General features: G+C 44.5%; 1 protein-coding gene across 1 annotated transcript; it reads right to left on the reverse strand.

The window, feature by feature from the left end:
- Positions 1-211: 211 nt before the first annotated feature.
- On the reverse strand, positions 212-18,337 carry arl8ba (ADP-ribosylation factor-like 8Ba). Its single transcript, XM_061923626.1, has 7 exons — positions 18,134-18,337; positions 13,434-13,514; positions 13,235-13,308; positions 9,698-9,791; positions 9,556-9,623; positions 9,232-9,302; positions 212-791 (listed from the first exon to the last, which is right to left on the reverse strand). Exons 1-7 carry the CDS (start codon positions 18,254-18,256, stop codon positions 742-744), a joined length of 561 nt encoding a protein of 186 aa, XP_061779610.1. The 5' UTR covers positions 18,257-18,337; the 3' UTR covers positions 212-741.
- Positions 18,338-21,360: the final 3,023 nt, after the last annotated feature.

Consider the following 21,360-nt stretch of genomic DNA (forward strand, 5'->3'; position numbering starts at 1 on the left):
GGCCTCACACTCAAAACAACCATTCAGAAGGTAAATAAAAGATCAAATTAAGATAAGAGGTTAAAATAAGGTAAACAGAAAGTAATATACTGTTTGATAGTTTTTGGGATGTGGGAGGAAGTTGAGAGTACTAGGACAATACAATCTCCACAGAGACGCTAGGCACAATGCCAAGATTTTGCCCAGATAACATTTCAAAATGTGAAGTGCATGTATTAAAAAGCAAGCCTTTATTTGAATCAAGAGTAGTGATTGGCATATTTTCTCATAACAGGCAGGCACACCTAGCGCTTTGCTTGAGAGAGGAGAGCCGTCGCACAAGGCACTTGAAATTCTGCCCCTCACAGCACGGAGGCGACTTCCAAAATAACCCTGCAGCCGTCCTCTCTGATCATTCAGACCTTAAATAGAATCACATATTCACACGCACATTGTCGTCAAAAAAGAATCATACAAGCTTGGTGTTTGTACATACCTACTTAGCTGCATAATTACAGACTAAAACAACATACATAATTTGAACAAAACAGTCAAAAGAATGCATTAGCATTTAGCCCAACTTAGCATCCCAAGCCACAAGTACATATCGTTAAAAAAAAATAGTACAACTTTACAATGACATCTCAGATTGACATTTTGGTCGTTCTCAGAGTTTGTGGGTGTCAACCTATAAGCTGAAGAGTGCGTAATGTGTGAGTTAAACACACATCTGATGTGGCAAACAGCTGCACCACTTCCTTTTCAGCTCCTCCGCGTCTTTGAGTGTTGAATAAGCCATTGAAGAGTGATATCTGGAAGGAACAACACCAAGTCTTGGTTAGTTTTTATTACAGATTAATCTTAAAGTATATAAACAAGTTTCACATTGTCAATGTAATCTGATCATCGTCTTTTCATTGCAAAATAGCAACACCTCTTTACAGTGTTTCCCATAAGTTGATTTCTTTGTGGCGACTTGTCGCTCTTTTCCACGAGCAGCGGACCCCTCCCCCATTCAAAACCCTTACGGTCGATTCTGTCTTGCTTGTGACCAAAAACAAAACCGGCACAAGAAAGTTAATGTGTATTTCCAACACATTTGGTCTGTCCTGATCTGATATCAGAATATGATATCGGTCCGATATCAGCAAATAAAAAAAGTATGGGATTATATGGGCCTGCATGTATAATGTTTACTTGTGCAAAGTTGCTCCTCTCTGAGCTGCCACCTTAACGTGGTAGAGGAGTTTGCGTGTCCCAATGATCCTAGGAGCTATGTTGTCCGGGGGCTATATGCCCCCTGGTAGGGTCTCCCAAGACAAACTGGTCCTAGGTGAGGGATCAGACAAAGAGCAGCTCGAAGACCTCTATGAAGAAAACAAGCAAGGAACCCAGATTTCCTTGCCCGGACGCGGGTCACCGGGGCCCCCCTCTGGAGCCAGGCCCGGAGGTGGGGCACGATGGCGAGCGCCTGGTGGCCGGGCCTGTCCCCATGGGGCCCGGCCGGGCACAGCCCGAAGAGGCAACGTGGGTCCCCCCTCCAATGGGCTCACCACCCATAGTAGGGGTCATAGAGGTCGGGTGCGATGTGAGCTGGGCGGCAGCCGAGGGCAGGGCACTTGGCGGTCCGATCCTCGGCTACAGAAGCTAGCTCTTGGGACGTGGAACGTCACCTCGCTGGGGGGGAAGGAGCCTGAGCTAGTGCGCGAGGTGGAGAAGTTCCGGCTAGATATACTATATACTCACTTCGACGCACAGCAAGGGCTCTGGAACCAGTTCTCTCGAGAGGGGCTGGACTCTCTTCCACTCTGGCGTTGCCGGCAGTGAGAGGCGACGGGCTGGGGTGGCAATTCTTGTTTCCCCCCGGCTCAGAGCCTGTACATTGGAGTTCAACCCGGTGGACGAGAGGGTAGCTTCCCTCCGCCTTCGGGTGGGGGTACGGGTCCTGACTGTGGTTTGCACTTACGCGCCAAACCGCAGCTCAGAGTACCCACCCTTTTTGGATTCACTCGAGGGAGTACTTGAGAGTGCTCCCCCGGGTGATTCCCTCGTTCTACTGGGGGACTTCAATGCTCATGTTGGCAGCGACAGTGAAACCTGGAGAGGCGTGATTGGGAAGAATGGCTGCCCGGATCTGAACCCGAGTGGTGTTATGTTATTGGACTTTTGTGCCCGTCACAGATTGTCCATAACGAACACCATGTTCAAACATAAGAGTGTCCATATGTGCACTTGGCACCAGGACACCCTAGGCCGCAGTTCCATGATCGACTTTGTAGTTGTGTCATCGGATTTGCGGCCTCATGTTTTGGACACTCGGGTGAAGAGAGGGGCGGAGCTTTCTACCGATCACCACCTGGTGGTGAGTTGGCTGCGATGGTGGGGGAGGATGCCGGACAGACCTGGCAGGCCCAAACGCATTGTGAGGGTTTGCTGGGAACGTCTGGCAGAGTCTCCTGTCAGAGAGAGTTTCAATTCCCACCTCCGGAAGAACTTTGAACATGTCACGAGGGAGGTGCTGGACATTGAGTCCGAATGGACCATGTTCCGCGCCTCTATTGTCGAGGCGGCTGATTGGAGCTGTGGCCGCAAGGTAGTTGGTGCTTGTCGTGGCGGTAATCCTAGAACCCGTTGGTGGACACCGGCGGTGAGGGATGCCGTCAAGCTGAAGAAGGAGTCCTATCGGGTTCTTTTGGCTCATAGGACTCCTGAGGCAGCGGACAAGTACCGACAGGCCAAGCGGTGTGCGGCTTCAGCGGTCGCAGAGGCAAAAACTCGGACATGGGAGGAGTTCGGTGAGGCCATGGAAAACGACTTCCGGACGGCTTCGAAGCAATTCTGGACCACCATCCGCCGCCTCAGGAAGGGAAAGCAGTGCACTATCAACACCGTGTATGGCGAGGATGGTGTTCTGCTGACCTCGACTGCGGATGTTGTGGATCGGTGGAGGGAATACTTCGAAGACCTCCTCAATCCCACCAACACGTCTTCCTATGAGGAAGCAGTGCCTGGGGAGTCTGTGGTGGGCTCTCCTATTTCTGGGGCTGAGGTTGCTGAGGTAGTTAAAAAGCTCCTCGGTGGCAAGGCCCCGGGGGTAGATGAGATCCGCCCGGAGTTCCTTAAGGCTCTGGATGCTGTGGGGCTGTCTTGGTTGACAAGACTCTGCAGCATCGCGTGGACATCGGGGGCGGTACCACTGGATTGGCAGACCGGGGTGGTGGTTCCTCTCTTTAAGAAGGGGAACCGGAGGGTGTGTTCTAACTATCGTGGGATCACTCTCCTCAGCCTTCCCGGTAAGGTCTATTCAGGTGTACTGGAGAGGAGGCTACGCCGGATAGTCGAACCTCGGATTCAGGAGGAACAGTGTGGTTTTCGTCCTGGTCGTGGAACTGTGGACCAGCTCTATACTCTCGGAAGGGTCCTTGAGGGTGCATGGGAGTTTGCCCAACCAGTCTACATGTGTTTTGTGGACTTGGAGAAGGCATTCGACCGTGTCCCTCGGGAAGTCCTGTGGGGAGTGCTCAGAGAGTATGGGGTATCGGACTGTCTGATTGTGGCAGTCCGCTCCCTGTATGATCAGTGCCAGAGCTTGGTCCGCATTGCCGGTAGTAAGTCGGACACGTTTCCAGTGAGGGTTGGACTCCGCCAAGGCTGCCCTTTGTCACCGATTCTGTTCATAACTTTTATGGACAGAATTTCTAGGCGCAGTCAAGGCGTTGAGGGGATCCGGTTTGGTGGCTGCAGGATTAGGTCTCTGCTTTTTGCAGATGATTTGGTCCTGATGGCTTCATCTGGCCAGGATCTTCAGCTCTCACTGGATCGGTTCGCAGCTGAGTGTGAAGCGACTGGGATGAGAATCAGCACCTCCAAGTCCGAGTCCATGGTTCTCGCCCGGAAAAGGGTGGAGTGCCATCTCCGGGTTGGGGAGGAGATCTTGCCCCAAGTGGAGGAGTTCAAGTACCTCGGAGTCTTGTTCACGAGTGAGGGAAGAGTGGATCGTGAGATCGACAGGCGGATCGGTGCGGCGTCTTCAGTAATGCGGACGCTGTATCGATCCGTTGTGGTGAAGAAGGAGCTGAGCCGGAAGGCAAAGCTCTCAATTTACCGGTCGATCTACGTTCCCATCCTCATCTATGGTCATGAGCTTTGGGTTATGACCGAAAGGACAAGATCACGGGTTCAAGCGGCCGAAATGAGTTTCCTCCGCCGGGTGGCGGGGCTCTCCCTTAGAGATAGGGTGAGAAGCTCTGCCATCCGGGAGGAGCTCAAAGTAAAGCCGCTGCTCCTCCACATTGAGAGGTGCCAGATGAGGTGGTTCGGGCATCTGGTCAGGATGCCACCCGAACGCCTCCCTAGGAAGGTGTTTAGGGAACGTCCGACCGGTAGGAGGCCGCGGGGAAGACACAGGACACGTTGGGAAGACTATGTCTCCCGGCTGGCCTGGGAACGCCTCGGGGTCCCACAGGAAGAGCTGGACGAAGTGGCTGGGGAGAGGGAAGTCTGGGCTTCCCTGCTTAGGCTGCTGCCCCCGCGACCCGACCTCGGATAAGCGGAAGAAGATGGATGGATGGATGGATGTGCAAAGTTGGACAGCCAGTTATCATGTAAATGTAAACGATAAATGGTATGATAAACCGCAGTAAAACTTCCCATGGTTAGTATTACCGTTTTAAATTAAAATCATTGTAAAACCGTGATTGATAACACTATTTGATAAACGTACGGACTGGTGACACTGCTCATTTACTGGAGCTGCAAGCTAGTATTAGCTAGCTTAAATGCTAACATGAAAACAGGAGACATTAATGTATTTCCATCCATCCATCCATCTTCTTCCGCTTATCCGAGGTCGGGTCGCGGGGGCAGCAGCCTAAGCAGGGAAGCCCAGACTTCCCTCTCCCCAGCCACTTCATCCAGCTCCTCCCGGGGGATCCCGAGGCGTTCCCAGGCCAGCCGGGAGACATAGTCTTCCCAACGTGTCCTGGGTCTTCCTCGTGGCCTCCTACCGGTCGGACATGCCCTAAACACCTCCTTAGGGAGGCGCTCGGGTGGCATCCTGACCAGATGCCCGAACCACCTCATCTGGCTCCTCTCGATGTGGAGGAGCAGCGGCTTTACTTTGAGCTCCCCCCGGATGACAGAGCTTCTCACCCTATCTCTTAGGGAGAGCCCCGCCACCCGGCGGAGGAAACTCATTTCGGCCGCTTGTACCCGTGATCTTGTCCTTTCGGTTATAACCCCAAGCTCATGACCATAGGTGAGGATGGGAACGTAGATCGACCGGTAAATTGAGAGCTTTGCCTTCCGGCTCAGCTCCTTCTTCACCACAACGGATCGATACAGCGTCCGCATTACTGAAGACGCCGCACCGATCCGCCTGTCGATCTCACGATCCACTCTTCCCTCACTCGTGAACAAGACTCCGAGGTACTTGAACTCCTCCACTTGGGGCAAGATCTCCTCCCCAACCCGGAGATGGCACTCCACCCTTTTCCGGGCGAGAACCATGGACTCGGACTTGGAGGTGCTGATTCTCATCCCAGTCGCTTCACACTCAGCTGCGAACCGATCCAGTGAGAGCTGAAGATCCTGGCCAGATGAAGCCATCAGGACCAAATCATCTGCAAAAAGCAGAGACCTAATCCTGCAGCCACCAAACCGGATCCCCTCAACGCCTTGACTGTGCCTAGAAATTCTGTCCATAAAAGTTATGAACAGAATCGGTGACAAAGGGCAGCCTTGGCGGAGTCCAACCCTCACCGGAAACGTGTCCGACTTACTGCCGGCAATGCGAACCAAGCTCTGACACTGATCATACAGGGAGCGGACCGCCACAATCAGACAGTCCGAAACCCCATACTCTCTGAGCACTCCCCACAGGACTTCCCGAGGGACACGGTCGAATGCCTTTTCCAAGTCCACAAAGCACATGTAGACTGGTTGGGCAAACTCCCATGCACCCTCAAGGACCCTGCCGAGAGTATAGAGCTGGTCCACAGTTCCACGACCAGGACGAAAACCACACTGTTCCTCCTGAATCCGAGGTTCGACTATCCGGCGTAGCCTCCTCTCCAGTACACCTGAATAGACCTTACCGGGAAGGCTGAGGAGTGTGATCCCACGATAGTTAGAACACACCCACCGGTTCCCCTTTTTAAAGAGAGGAACCACCACCCCGGTCTGCCAATCCAGAGGTACTGCCCCCGATGTCCACGCGATGCTGCAGAGTCTTGTCAACCAAGACAGCCCTACAGCATCCAGAGCCTTGAGGAACTCTGGGCGGATCTCATCCACCCCCGGGGCCTTGCCACCGAGGAGCTTTTTAACTACCACAACAACCTCAGCCCCAGAAATAGGAGAGCCCACCACAGATTCCCCAGGCACTGCTTCCTCATAGGAAGACGTGTTGGTGGGATTGAGGAGGTCTTCGAAGTATTCCCTCCACCGATCCACAACTTCCGCAGTCGAGGTCAGCAGAACACCATCCGCACCATACACGGTGTTGGTAGTGCACTGCTTCCCCTTCCTGAGGCGGAGGATGGTGGTCCAGAATCGCTTCGAAGCCGTCCGGAAGTCGTTTTCCATGGCTTCCCCGAACTCCTCCCATGTCCGAGTTTTTGCCTCCGCGACCGCTGAAGCCGCACACCGCTTGGCCTGTCGGTACCTGTCCGCTGCCTCAGGAGTCCCATGAGCCAAAAGAACCCGATAGGACTCCTTCTTCAGCTTGACGGCATCCCTCACCGCCGGTGTCCACCAACGGGTTCTAGGATTACCGCCACGACAGGCACCAACTACCTTGCGGCCACAGCTCCAATCAGCCGCCTCGACAATAGAGGCGCGGAACATGGTCCACTCGGACCCAATGTCCAGCACCTCCCTCGTGACATGTTCAAAGTTCTTCCAAAGGTGGGAATTGAAACTCTCTCTGACAGGAGACTCTGTCAGACGTTCCCAGCAAACCCTCACAATGCGTTTGGGCCTGCCAGGTCTGTCCGGCATCCTCCCCCACCATCGCAGCCAACTCACCACCAGGTGGTGATCGGTAGAAAGCTCCGCCCCTCTCTTCACCCGAGTGTCCAAAACATGAGGCCGCAAATCCGATGACACAACTACAAAGTCGATCATAGAACTGCGGCCCAGGGTGTCCTGGTGCCAAGTGCACATATGGACACCCTTATGCTTGAACATGGTGTTCGTTATGGACAATCCGTGACGGGCACAAAAGTCCAATAACAAAACACCACTTGGGTTCAGATCCGGCCGGCCATTCTTCCCAATCACGCCTCTCCAGGTTTCACTGTCGTTGCCAATATGAGCGTTGAAGTCCCCCAGTAGAACGAGGGAATCACCCGGGGGCGCACTCTCAAGTACTCCCGCGAGTGAATCCAAAAAGGGTGGGTACTCTGAGCTGTTTGGCGCGTAAGCGCAAACAACAGTCAGGACCCGTTCCCCCACCCGAAGGCGGAGGTAAGCTACCCTCTCGTCCACCGGGTTGAACTCCAACATGCAGGCTCTGAGCCAGGGGGCAACAAGAATTGCCACCCCAGCCCGTCGCCTCTCACTGCTGGCAACGCCAGAGTGGAAGAGAGTCCATCCCCTCTCGAGAGAACTGGTTCCAGAGCCCTTGCTGTGCGTCGAGGTGAGTCCGACTATATCCAACCGGAACTTCTCTACCTCGCGCACTAGCTCAGGCTCCTTCCCCCCAGCGAGGTGACGTTCCACGTCCCAAGAGCTAGCTTCTGTAGCCGAGGATCGGACCGCCAAGTGCCCTGCCTTCGGCTACCGCCCAGCTCACATTGCACCCGACCTCTATGGCCCCTGCTATGGGTGGTGAGCCCATTGGAGGGGGGACCCACGTTGCCTCTTCGGGCTGTGCCCGGCCGGGCCCCATGGGGACAGGCCCGGCCACCAGGCGCTCGCCATCGTGCCCCAACTCCGGGCCTGGCTCCGGAGGGGGGCCCCGGTGACCCGCGTCCGGGCGAGGGAAATCTGAGTCTCGGTTCTTGCATTTCCATAGAAGTCTTCGAGCTGCTCTTTGTCTGATCCCTCACCTAGGACCTGTTTGCCTTGGGAGCCCCTACCAGGGGGCATGGAAGCCCCCGGACAACATAGCTCCTAGGATCATTGGGACACGCAAACTCCTCTACCACGTTAAGGTGGCAGCTTAAAAAAAATGACAATCTTCAATGTAAACTTACATAAACAGATTACTGTCTGAGCAACTAAGATATTCAATTGTGCACATTAAACCTACATGTTGTGCTTTCTCAGATAGAGATTGATTGATACTCAAAGCAATATGACAACAGAAAGAACTTCCGCGTGACGTCACATAAACCGGACGTGGCGCACCCAACTCACATTTTTTTCTTTATCATTAAAAAAACAAACATTTTTACAAATTAAAGCGGGAGAAGATAAACATATTTAAACAATCCAATAGTCGGAACAATATTATAAAATAACATATTTATTCTGCCAAAAAAGTATTATTGTGTGGCTATTTATATATTATATTTATTTGATTGTTTAAATAAAATTGATTATAAGTGTGTTTGAGTACTTTTTGAGCACATTCAACAATACTGTGATAATAATGATAGTAGTGATCATTTTGGTGACATTAACCGTGATATGAAATGTTCATATCGTTACATCCCTAGTTGATATGTTTTTGAGTGAATACGACTTGAGAATGTATAGAAATATAAAAAGAGTGTCTCCTAAGTGGCTGCTGTACTGTTGTCTATTGATCTAACATCGATAGACAAGGTCCATCTAACATCAACCTTGCATCGGTGGTGTCTTCCACAACAACACACGCAGATGGGATGTCTTGCAGGTGTATGTGTTGTCCTGGCAGTTTAGAGTTTCCAGGATGATTCCACCAGACAAACGATGACAGCATTTTACTCACATTAATGTCAATTTCTGTGGTATTCCCCTTTTAACAGGAGATTCCGTTTGATTGGCCAATTCTGTTATTCAGTCCATTGATCGGTTAACGCGGAAATCATATGGCCCTACTTGACCTCACAACCCCTATGATCAGAACTACACGTTCACGCTCTAAACGGATTGGTGACACTGTGAAAACATGTGATCAGAGGAACACATGCGCTGTAAACCGTGTCAGGTCAACCAAATGTTTGACTTTTTTTAATAAAGCGTTCCATCCCTCAGTAGCCTCGATCCGCCCATCACGAGTGTGCGTGACACACCACGGTAACGTTAACGGCAACTCCAACCCACCGATGTTGTCCTTTTCTTTGCAAGAAATGGAGTAGCAGCATATCTCTCTGTCCTGAATAGCTGCCAGATTCCTATGAAGGAAAAAACTAAGAAATCAAACAGAAGCATTTAAGGCAACAGTATTCACATGTTTTATGGCACGAGTGGCTTGATTAAAAATTATCACTTTTAGCGGTTGGCAGCAGGGGGAGCCAACTCCACACAAAAAAATGCCAAATGAATTGATTGATATACGGTAATTAGCTGTCTTGTACACAGCATTGTTCATATAATGTGTAAAATACATGTAAAATCCAAAAAAGGCCTTTTTTCAGACAAACTTACATTTTCTCAATAAGCTGCTTTTCATCTAAAGCAGTGGGCAGGTCTCTTTTGTTTCCCAGCACCAAAACCTACAAACATGGAAAGAGTCAAGCACAGATTAAACTGGTGGAATAAAACAGTCAGACGGGAAAATGACACTCACGGGAATCCCTTGCAACTGGGGTTTGTCTAATAAATTATGAAGCTCATTTCTTGACGCCTCCACCTTGTCTCGATCTGCAGCATCGACCATGTATCTGAAAATGAGGCGTGGCACAGTTCAGTACGGCATGTGGAACAGTTAGCCATAGTATGGCTCATGTTTCCACTGCAAATGGTTAGTGTATGGCAAGGCAATTAAACTGACAGGTAGCCTGGGGGTCAAATCCGCCCCTGGAATGAAATCAGTCTTGACCATTTTTGCAGCAAATTAAATATAGTAACACTAACACACGCACACACACTGTTGTAGAGAGGCACTTGGACCAGTGTAAACGTGTAAAAATCTAAATTTTAACCTCATAATGGCCAGCGTCCACTGCAATGCGCCCTTGAAAATATGTAACTCGGAAAAAGGAAAAAGACCAAAAACAATGCCCACCACAGAGAATACTGGTTCTCAAAGTAAAGGAAGAAGTACGGCCACCCTCAATCCTTAGGTTTTTGGAAATGGGACCCTAGAACAATTTAGTTGAATGGTTCTGGTCTGTGGGTACCTTTTCACAATTGAAACAATATGGTACCAAGTCCTGAGACCTGGAAATCGATACTGATACTCAACGCTTCCAATTTATTGTACTTTGTGTGTGTTCATGTGGTAATAAATGTTAATTTATAATAAGATAAAAATGTTTACGCATTATTGCATATTACAGTGAGTTGATAAGTTGATAACTGTGCTTTCCAATTGTTACATTTAGTTTTCTTACACTTCTGAGTATCACTTGAAAGCATTAATTTCAGTTTGTCTTAAGTACGTTGTCGTAATCAGAAAGTAGTCTTTGCCATAAAGTTGAATGTGCCAGTCTTGTCTTTTTTTGAGCCCTACAAAATGTTGTACTTATTACACACCATCTGTTTGATTGTAAATCGCATGTTAGTTGTACTTTTCATTAACAAATTTAGAAGTGTTGAGATCCACATGTAAAATCACTAATGCTAATCAGTAGCATGTACAAGGCAAATACAATGTAAATTAGCATCGAGCTAGCACATTTTGAAAAGTGAAGACTTTCTTTTAAATAAATTATAAATGGGTTATACTTGTATAGCGCTTTTCTACCTTCAAGGTACTCAAAGCGCTTTGACAGTGTTTCCACATTTACCCATTCACACACACATCCACACACTGATGGCGGGAGCTGCCATGCAAGGCGCTAACCAGCAGCCATCAGGAGCAAGGGGTGAAGTGTCTTGCCCAAGGACACAACGGATGTGACTAGGATGGTAGAAGGTGGGGATTGAACCCCAGTAACCAGCAACCCTCCGATTGCTGGCACGGCCACTCTATCAACTTCGCCACGCCGTCCCTTTTGAGTGTTTCTCATCAAGCATGCTTGCTTGAAAATTACCACATTACTTAGAGGAAGTCTGCTACATATATGCCTGTTTGCCCGCCAAGTGCAAAATCTACAACTTGGTGTGACGTCCCGTTCAAGTAAAGGTATAGAAATATGTTACCCTTTGATTTTACATCAATCGATCCTAGGACTGAGCGATATGGCAAAAAAATATCATGGTTTATTTTTTATATACCGGTAATTTGATCTCGATTATTTTTTTTAAGCGGATTGTCCTCTGCAGGATTTTACCAAGTACCATTGCATCTCCACTATTCAGTACTGCAGTATCTCTGAACAAACATGTCTGCCATTTTTATTCAAGGTAATATATGCTAACAGCAGACAACTGTCATTTTGTTCATATCTATTATTTGTTTACAAGAGGTGCAACGGTACAGGTAACCCACGCGGCAGTCCGTACCTCGATTTTAGGGACACGGTTTCGCCTCTTTTTTGGTACATCATGTGGGAGTAAAGAGAACAACTTTTTTCCCCTCTCAAAGTTATTTTAATAGTTTGCTTGCCATCACAATTGTGATTCTGCAGTAAAGAAAGTAACAGTGGTGGACTGAATACTATAAGACTTTTATTTAAGTTAACATTTACTACAAAACACTTTCAAATGGTAAATTATTATTTGTATTCTTTAGTTACCTGTATATATTAGTGCTTTGGCAAACAGCAAGTGGTGAGCCAGATTGTGGAGGTTTTTTTTTAACTCAAATACTGTAGCTTATATCTAAGGAAAGCACATTTAAGTGCAGTTTGAATTTGAGCTACTGTAAAATAATGTGTACAAACACATAAAACATGTTTTATGATTATTTCAGGGAAAAAAAATGTACCCACAAACTTAAAAGTGAAATTAACAAACAATGTCTACAGAGATTTTTAGTACACATTATATCAGAGTAGTTCAGAGCAAACACATTAACAAAAAGTCTGATTCAAAAATATTTATATTTTCTAATTAAATTAGTAGGTGTGTTTATTACACCAATACAGTAGTTCAGTCACAAAGACATTCTGGGAGTGCCTGCAAATCCGCATTGAAGGAAGAATTACTGGTGAGCTGCAGCGAAAGTCCATCACTGAAGTTGCTGCTCCTCCTTCAATGTTGTGTTTTAACCTCTATGATAGTGTTAGCCATATTTCTTTATTCTAATATTCTGGGCTAAACTTAATTCCAGCTGTGTATGGGGGAAGAGGCACGACCCTGATTGAACATTCATTACGTCGTGACGAGCCTGACTTTAACAACAAGACTTTTGCACACACACAGACACAAACATACGCACATGTACACCAACACACATTGACAGACACACACGGACACAGTCAATGAAGGCGTATTTTTCTATGCAGGATTATATCAAGTACTGTTGCATCCATATTGTTTACTACGGTGGTATCTTCTATTAGACATTTCCGCCATGTTTGATCGAGGTAATATATGCTCACTAGGGGTGTAACGGTACACAAAAATTTCGGTTCGGTACGTACCTCGGTTCAGAGGTCACGGTTCGGTTCATTTTCGGTACAGTAAGAAAACAACAAAATATAAAATTTTTAGTGTTATAATGAAGGCAACACATGATGTAATCGATCCCAATAATACCAACAGAATTTGGTCTGTACCTATGCCTACAAATGGTGAAGGTGAGGTGGCATGACATTAGTGCAACAAGCATCAAAACATTGTTTGCTTTGTCTTTTTAACAAAATGCATTACAATATTCCATCATAAATGATATCCTCAAAGTACTTGACAAGAGTTTACAGTCCTTTCTTTAGCCTTTCTGCAAAAACAACCAGTATTTTATGTTATACACTACCGTATTTAATTTAACGCAAAGTCATTAAAGTTACGTTTTTTTTACATCTTAATATTAAGTGATTAACTTCTCTTTATACTTGTATGAGAGATTAGAACAAGTTACTTAGCACACTGCCTATTAATAACTGATTATCACAATTTCCAATAGTGACGTAACTCGATCCATCTTTTAGACAGTGGTACAAAAGTAGGAATCACTGACATAGGATTCTTAACTTGGTGCGCAGAAAGCGAACTACACATTTGGGAGATATGGGTGGTCCAATGGATTACATCTCCGAAATTCAACTTGAGTACTTACACGATGGCGTTAACCCCCCGACAGTAGCGCTCCCACATGCTTCGAAAGCGTGGCTGACCTCCAATATCCCAGATCTGCAGAATGAAAGTTAGCACCATTGTATGACTTCCTTTTTATAAAAACAAACACACACTTGCGAGTAAGATTCATTCAAGAGGCTAATGTCTGTGTAGAAAAAAAGCAGGAAGTTGATAAAAACCTTGATGGTGACATTTCCTTTGGCAACCTTCCTCATATTGAATCCAACTGTAGGGATCATGTCTTCACTAAAATGACCTGACTGAAAGAAAAACAACAGATTTGAGCTGAGATCATGTATTTAACAAACAAAACTTACCAATATGATTTCTCATACACATTCTCGGTGCCTTATTCAGTAAAAATGTAAATTGCAATTCCTGTTTTTGAATTGTTCAGTCATTATAACCTGGTATAAAACTTAAAGCATGCGCTAATGCAATAAAAGAAGAAGTATTTGTGAAAAATGATACAAGCAAATACTCATAGCAGATTGTCTAATTCTTTAACAGCTAAAAAAAGTGAAATAACTGCAGGTGGACAGTTGGTAGTATTGGTGTTCCTTAGATTTTCGCAGGGGTTATTTTACAACCTCCCCGGTGTTAGGTACATTTCTGCAAAGTAGGGACCCTATTTATTTTTATGATTTTTATGACTATTATATGCATTTAATGTAGGGATGTGCTGATTTTCGTGGAAAAGTAAGTTGCAGATTAGTGTATTCCAATGCTGATCACAAACATCGATGGCCTCTTGACTGACACCATATTAATTTTTGTTCCTCTGGCTGACAAGCTAGCAGCTAATTACAGTATGTATCTCCATACACAGTGTGGAACTGCTCATCTAAGTTAAAAATAATCACCTACATTACAGCAAATAAACAACATTTCTGAGGATCTTAATTAAGTATCAATATCAAGTATCATTTATCACTGGTGGACGACTTGTCCAGGGTGTACCCCGCCTACCGCCCAAATGTAGCTGAGATAGGCTCCAGCAACCCCCGTGATCCCGAAAGGGACAAGCGGTAGAAAAATGGATGGATGGATGGACAAGGCTAAACATGTTACACCCCGAGAGCAAGCCAGGAGCAGGCATGCTCATTCATAGCTAAACTAGTCGCTAAGCTACCTTGCAACAACACCAATAAACAAGTGTTTAGTAAAGTTTAAGAAGTGTGGATGTAATCACATTACAGCAGAAAGTAAGCAGTTATTAACAGGAAATTAACAAGTAGATTAATAGGAGTTAGAGAGAGAATAATATAACAACAACTGTTTATTTTGTCAGTATTGTCACAGTCAGTACACAACACATAAGAGGGCAAATCCATCCACAAATTGGTGGTGGCTTTACCAACAGTAGTATCAGTATATGATATTTTTTGTTGTTATTTTTGTTAATAATTACATTGGGACATGGAGGGCAAAAACCAAACAAGTTTAAATGAGGAGTAGATATGACTTTTACTTTTTGTTTAGTTATTGTGTACTATTGACTTTGTTTTTAATAAACAATGAATGACATCATAAATAGAAATCCCAACCTGATGTTCCTCAAAAATGTGACAAAAGAGGAAATAATCAAATTTGTAAAGAAATGTAAATCCAAGATCTTAACTGACATGGAATTGATATGAAAGTGATATAAGAAATCATTGAAGACATTTCAGAACCATTAAAGCGTATTAGCAATCCATCAATTCAAACTGGAAAATTCCCAAACAAAAGGAACATAGGAAAAGTCGTACTGATTTTTTTTTTTATTGTAGACAACCACCAATTTACAAATTATAGACTGATTTCCCTACTTCAACAACTCTCTAAAATCATTGAAAAAGTATTAAATAACAAACTGGACAAATCCATAAACAAAAGTGGAACACTCGCAGACAATCAATACAGATACAGAGCTAACATATCAACATCGATGCCATTAATCAAAATAACAGGAAATCACCAATGCAATAGATAGTAAACAGTGTACAGCAGCAGTAGTTATTGATCTGACAAAAGCATTTGACCCATCCATCTAATTTCTACCGCTTGTACCTCCCGGGGGTTGCTGGTGCCTATCCCAGCTGCATTCGGGCGGAAGGCGGGGTACACCCTGGACAAGTCACCACCTCATCGCAGGGCCAACACAGATAATTATTCTCAACAAAAGAGGAGAAGTATAATCTTAGAGAAAATTCTAACTTAAAACATTTGCTTGCACGTACAACACTTAAAACCTTTGGCATATCATATGTGGAGTTAAATTATGGAATGGATTAAGCAAAGAAATCAAACAATGAACTAATATGATCCACTATAATTGGCTATTCAAGCTAAAAGTGTTTACAAAGTACAACGAAGAAGATGGTAAATTGTGTTAGAAAGTGAGAAAAAGAATTAAGTATGTGTTTGTTAGTAATTGCTATGAAGGGGTAGAGTTAAATAAGCTTTGCTTCTTCCTACTCCTTTTCGGGCATGTTGTAGCGCAATGTAATGAGAAATTGAAAACATGTGGTGTATCATATTGGAACTGTTTACATGTTCGAAATAAACTTTCTACCAATTAACCAATTGTACAGTATGTAATTAAAGAAAATAAGGAACTAATTTAAATATTTTGTTGAAATTTTTGTCAATATCACTCACCATAAATACATAAATATTTTTACAGATAAGACATGTGATTGGTATTGGCTGATAGATGGATGATCAGTATCGTAATTGGTAACATAAAACCTTGATCAGAACATCCCTAAATTAAAGCCTTCCAGCCTTGAACATGAAAACTTTAATGGCTACCGAAATCTCAATGTACTTAATGGTACTTCCAATTCACTGCACTAAGACCGTAGTAAGTGAACCGTGAAGCAGAGAGGGAACGCTGTATTGGTGTTATAGGGCATATAAATCGATGGGATTGTTGAGACATAAAACATAAATATAAGGACCTAATAACAACGCATGAGTACATCATAGAAATAATATATTCAAAAAAATGGTGAAATAATGTATTTTAGGAAAAACAGGATCAGGATCCAGATTATTCACATGAAAACTCTTATGGTCGACCTAAATATAACCAACTTTGAGTGCCGTCTGCAGGCTAATTATCAAGAAATGTACGCCGAGGCTAATATTTTTTAGATTAATCATATAGTATTGAATTAATGTTACTATTAAAGACGGTAGAGCAGGAGCATCGCCGCTTACGCTATTACTACCACTAATTTAATAAGCAAGATACCCGTACACAAAAAGAAAGACAGCTTAATTTGACCATTAAAGTCATCTATCACTCAGCTCTTGTAAAAAAACACTTAATTTCAGTTAAAATACTAACACACACAGTAAGGTTTTTATAAAATGTACGTACTGGTATCATCATGGAGTGCAGGTTTTGTTGTGAATTTTGTTTTTGAGATGATCAACAATAACTTTCATAAAAGTGGTTTCAAGACAACTTTAAAGATGTGTTATGCATAATACTTTAGTCGAAATTACTGTAATTTTAGACTAGACTAAAACTAAATCTATTTAAATGACTAAAATACTAAAACTGAAATACATTTTCATCAAAATATAACTAAAACTACATTAAAACTTGCTGTCAAAATTAACACTTCTTCACAAACTCACACACAGCAGCATCACATCACATGACTTGACCGAGTCACCTGACTAAGCTAAGTGGAAATGAATGCAGAGGTCTTATGACTGCAGGAAGTCCCCTCAGCAACACACTCACTCTATGAAAACTACTCGCTAGCATGGACCTCAACTGACACCAAGTGTTTTTAAAAAAAAAGGATGTTTTTTTTTTTCTGCAGTACAATGCTTTTATTGGTGAAATGATCAACAAAGTCAAATTTGACGGTTATCCAAATCAATGTTTTTCAACCTTTTTTGAGCCGAGGCACATTTTTTCCATTGAAAAAATCCAAAGGCACACCAGCAGCAGAAATCATTAAAATATGAAACTCGATATTGACAATAAAGTCGGATATGACTTTAAACCATAACCAAGCATGCGACACTATAGCTCTTGTCTCAAAGTAGGTGTACTGTCACCACCTGTCACATCACCCCCTGACTTATTTGGACTTTTTTGCTGTTTTCCTGTGTGTTGTGTTTTAGTTCTTGTCTTGCGCTCCTATTTTGCTTGCACGACCACTTTCCCCCACACCGCCACGCCGTCCCCAGGGTAAATATTGACTGATTGAGACTTTTATTAGTAGATTGCACAGTACAGTACATATTCCGTACAATTGACCACCAAATGGTAACACCCGAATAAGTTTTTCAACTTGTTTAAGTCGGGGTCCACGTCAATTCATGGTAAGCAACCTGCCTGCTAGTGCATCCATGTCAGCATTTTTTTTTTACTTCGGCATCCCTGCATTTAAGGTGGCATTTATACATGCTCAGCTGCAATGCTTACTTATTGATGGTGCTTGTCGTTTTATTATCAACACTCATCTAAAAAAATTATGCATGATCAGTTATATTTCAAATACTGATAATAAGTACACACTCGCATCACTATTAACAACTCGGAGCAATTAAGTTTAAAAAATAAAAGTAGGCCGTCTTTACACATGCTATGTAGCCATCTTGTTATTGTAAACAATATTAGAAAATATGACAGCCTTAATCTGAAGTTTGCAGGCTTTAGCTTTAGCATGCTACCTTTTCCAACTTAACTACTATCATACAAAGGGAAAAGAGATCATAAAGTGTTTTTAGTGATGAAACGACAGCAAGGGGCTAAGCCATGGTCGTGTTTGACCCACACAAGTCGGCATAAAGTAAACACTTAGTCATTGTTGTCATTGGCGCTAATGCTATTAGCAGGGTAGCTAGCCAGCTAGCAGGTGACACTTACAGCGATCACGTTGACAAATGTCGTTTTTCCGGAGTACTGGAGGCCGACCAGCGTGAGCTCCATCTCCTCCTTCCAAAACAGAGACTTGAACCAGTCGAGAAGCCGGTTTATTAGTGCCAGCATCTTGGACCCGTGCGCTTTCTGCCTCTCCTCCCTGTCAGCTGTTGAGTCGGGCTTTTCGAAGCTCAGACAGCAGGAGTCATGTGACCACCAGCCCGCCACAATGGGGAAGACAGCGCCCCTAGTGGAGGAGAGAGTAAGTGTAGCTCCAAGGCCGAGCACAGTTAGACGTAGGTGGTACTGAGAGTAGCCGAACATTGTACTGAGTAAGAGTACCGTTACTTTAGAGCAGAGGTGTCAAACGTACGGCCCGCGGGCCGGATAGGTTTTTTCCAGGCCGCGTAATGAGTTTGCCAAGTATAACAATTAGATGCCTTTTTTTTCTTTTACGAAATAAACTGCTGTTCTAAGTGTGTCTACTGGTTTTTGATTGATTGATTGAGACTTTTATTAGTAGGTTGCACAGTGAAGTACATATTCCGTACAATTGACCACTAAATGGTAACACCCAAATAAGTTTTTCAACTTGTTTAAGTCGGGGTCCACTTAAATTGATTCATGATACATATTATATATATACTATCATCTTTACTATCATCATAATACAGTCATCACACAAGATAATCATCAGGGTGTATACATTGAATTATTTACATTATTTACAATTCGGAGTGTGGAGGGGTGGGGGGGGGGGGGTTAGGTTTGGTTGTTATCATCAATCATCAACAATTGAGAACAGAGAAATGGATATTGAAACAGTGTAGGTCTGACTTGGTAGGATATGTACAGCAAGTAGTGGACATAGAGAGAGAGAGAGAGAGAGAGAGAGATCAGAAGGCATAAGAAAAGTATCTACATTTGATTGTTTACATTTGATTATTAACAATCCAGGGAGGGTGTTAGTTTAGGGTTGAAGTTGCCTGGAGGTGTACTTTTATTGCGGTTTTGAAGGAGGATAGAGATGCCCTTTCTTTTATACCTGTTGGGAGCGCATTCCACATTGATGTGGCATATAAAGAGAATGAGTTAAGACCTTTGTTAGATCGGAATCTGGGTTTAACGTGGTTAGTGGAGCTCCCCCTGGTGTTGTGGTTATTGCGGTCATTTACGTTAAGGAAGTAGTTTGACATGTACTTCGGTATCAGGGAGGTGTAGCGGATCTTATAGACTAGGCTCAGTGCAAGTTGTTTTACTCTGTCCTCCACCCTGAGCCAGCCCACTTTCGAGAAGTGGGTAGGAGTGAGGTGGGATCTGGGGTGGAGGTCTAGAAGTAATCTGACTAGCTTGTTCTGGGATGTCTGGAGTTTAGATTTGAGGGTTTTGGAGGTGCTAGGGTACCAGGAGGTGCATGCCACAATAGCAATTATGTTATGCAAGCAAGAGGTACACAGTAAAGGGTGACTGTGGCCCCTCCTCCTTGACCCACATGAAACTTAAAACCTGCCGTTTCATGTCTTCTGTTTCGAACACATCGTCATTTGGCACCCTCGTTGCCCCAAAATGTCTCTGTCAAACACGAGAAAAGTGAACTTAACCCTTTTGAATAGTTTTTACCTCCGTTTCTTATAATTTGTTGAGTTATCATCAATCAATCAATCAATGTTTATTTATATAGCCCTAAATCACAAGTGTCTCAAAGGGCTGCACAAGCCACAACGACATCCTCGGTACAGAGCCCACATAAGGGCAAGGAAAACTCACCCCAGTGGGACGTCGATGTGAATGACTATGAGAAACCTTGGAGAGGACCGCATATGTGGGTAACCCCCCCGCCTCTAGGGGAGACTGAAAGCAATGGATGTTGAGTGGGTCTGATATAATATTGTGAAAGTCCAGTCCACAGTGGATCCAACTTATCAGTGAAAGTCCAGTCCATAGTGGATCCAACATAACAGTGAGAGTCCAGTCCACAGCGGGGCCAGCAGGAAACCATCCCGAGCGGAGACAGGCCAGCAGTGCAGAGGTGTCCCCAACCGATGCGGTTCACCCCGGGTCCCGACTCTGGACAGCCAGCACTTCATCCATGGGCACCGGACCTGTGTCCTCCCCCCTCCACAAGAGAGAGGGGGGCAGAGGAGAAGAGAAAAGAAACGGCAGATCAACTGGTCTAAAAAAGGGGGGTCTATTTAAAGGCAAGAGTATACAAATGAGTTTTAAGATGGGACTTAAATGCTTCTACTGAGGTAACATCTCTAACTGTTACCGGGGGGGCATTCCAGAGTACTGGAGCCCGAATAGAAAACGCTCTACAGCCCGCAGACTTTTTTTGGGCTCTGGGAATCACTAACAAGCCGGAATTCTTTGATAACCACTGGATAACCCCGGCCGAGTCACACCAAAGACTATAAAAATGGGAACCATTACCTCCCTGCTTGGCACTCAGCATCAAGGGTTGGAATTGGGGGTTAAATCATCACAATGATTCCCGAGCGTGGCCACTGCTGCTGCTCACTGCTCCCCTCACCTCCCAGGAACAAGGGGATGGGTCAAATGCAGAGAGTAATTTCACCACATCTAGTGTGTGTGTGACTATCAGTGGTACTTTAATTAATTAATTGGTACGTGGACATGACAAAGGAGGTATTTGATACCTCGAAGAGTTTACATGTTGTGTTTTTTTGTTCAATCCCAGAAAGACTGTGACTTAAAGTATAACCCTGGCTTTGTAGATGCATTGTCTATGCTCATTGTGTTTTTGAAGCTACACCAATTTCCTCAGAATTTTCAACAAACTTGAAGTGTTTTGATTAGTTGTGATTTGTACGTTTTCACAAGATGCTTGTTCTATTGTTGGCCAAAGTAAAACAAAGAAAACAACCTGGAGGGTTTTTTTAAGTTCTCATGCCATGATTTTACCATTACGGCCCACTTGGGAATAGATTTTCCTCCATGCGGCCCCTGAGGTAAAATGAGTTTGACACCCATGCTTTAGAGTAATTTGACTGAAGTAAAAAAAAGTAGTGATCCAAATAATGACATCAGTAAGTAAGTATTCAGTGAAAAAACTCCTGGCACTGTACTGAGTAACTAATTTATATCTATCCGATTTATATCTACATACGAAAGAGGACTGGGTCAGATTTGAAACATTAGGAATTGTACTGTTCACATGGACATAAAAAATCCGATACAGATCACATATAGGCAAAATCATCAGAATTGACTTG

Source organism: Nerophis lumbriciformis, linkage group LG28 (assembly GCF_033978685.3).
Source record: "Nerophis lumbriciformis linkage group LG28, RoL_Nlum_v2.1, whole genome shotgun sequence".
In the NCBI taxonomy this organism is placed as follows: Eukaryota; Metazoa; Chordata; class Actinopteri; order Syngnathiformes; family Syngnathidae; genus Nerophis; species Nerophis lumbriciformis.

What these genes read in the sequence shown, in the direction of transcription:
- arl8ba (XM_061923626.1), bottom strand. Translation starts at nt 18,256, where the DNA reads ATGCTGGCACTAATAAACCGGCTTCTCGACTGGTTCAAGTCTCTGTTT. An exon ending in CATTTGTCAACGTGATCGCT is followed by an intron (nt 13,515 to 18,133) that starts GTAAGTGTCACC and finishes TTTTTCTTTCAG; the next exon opens with TCAGGTCATTTTAGTGAAGA. An exon ending in AAGCAGCTTATTGAGAAAAT is followed by an intron (nt 9,303 to 9,555) that starts GTAAGTTTGTCT and finishes TTTCCTTCATAG; the next exon opens with GAATCTGGCAGCTATTCAGG.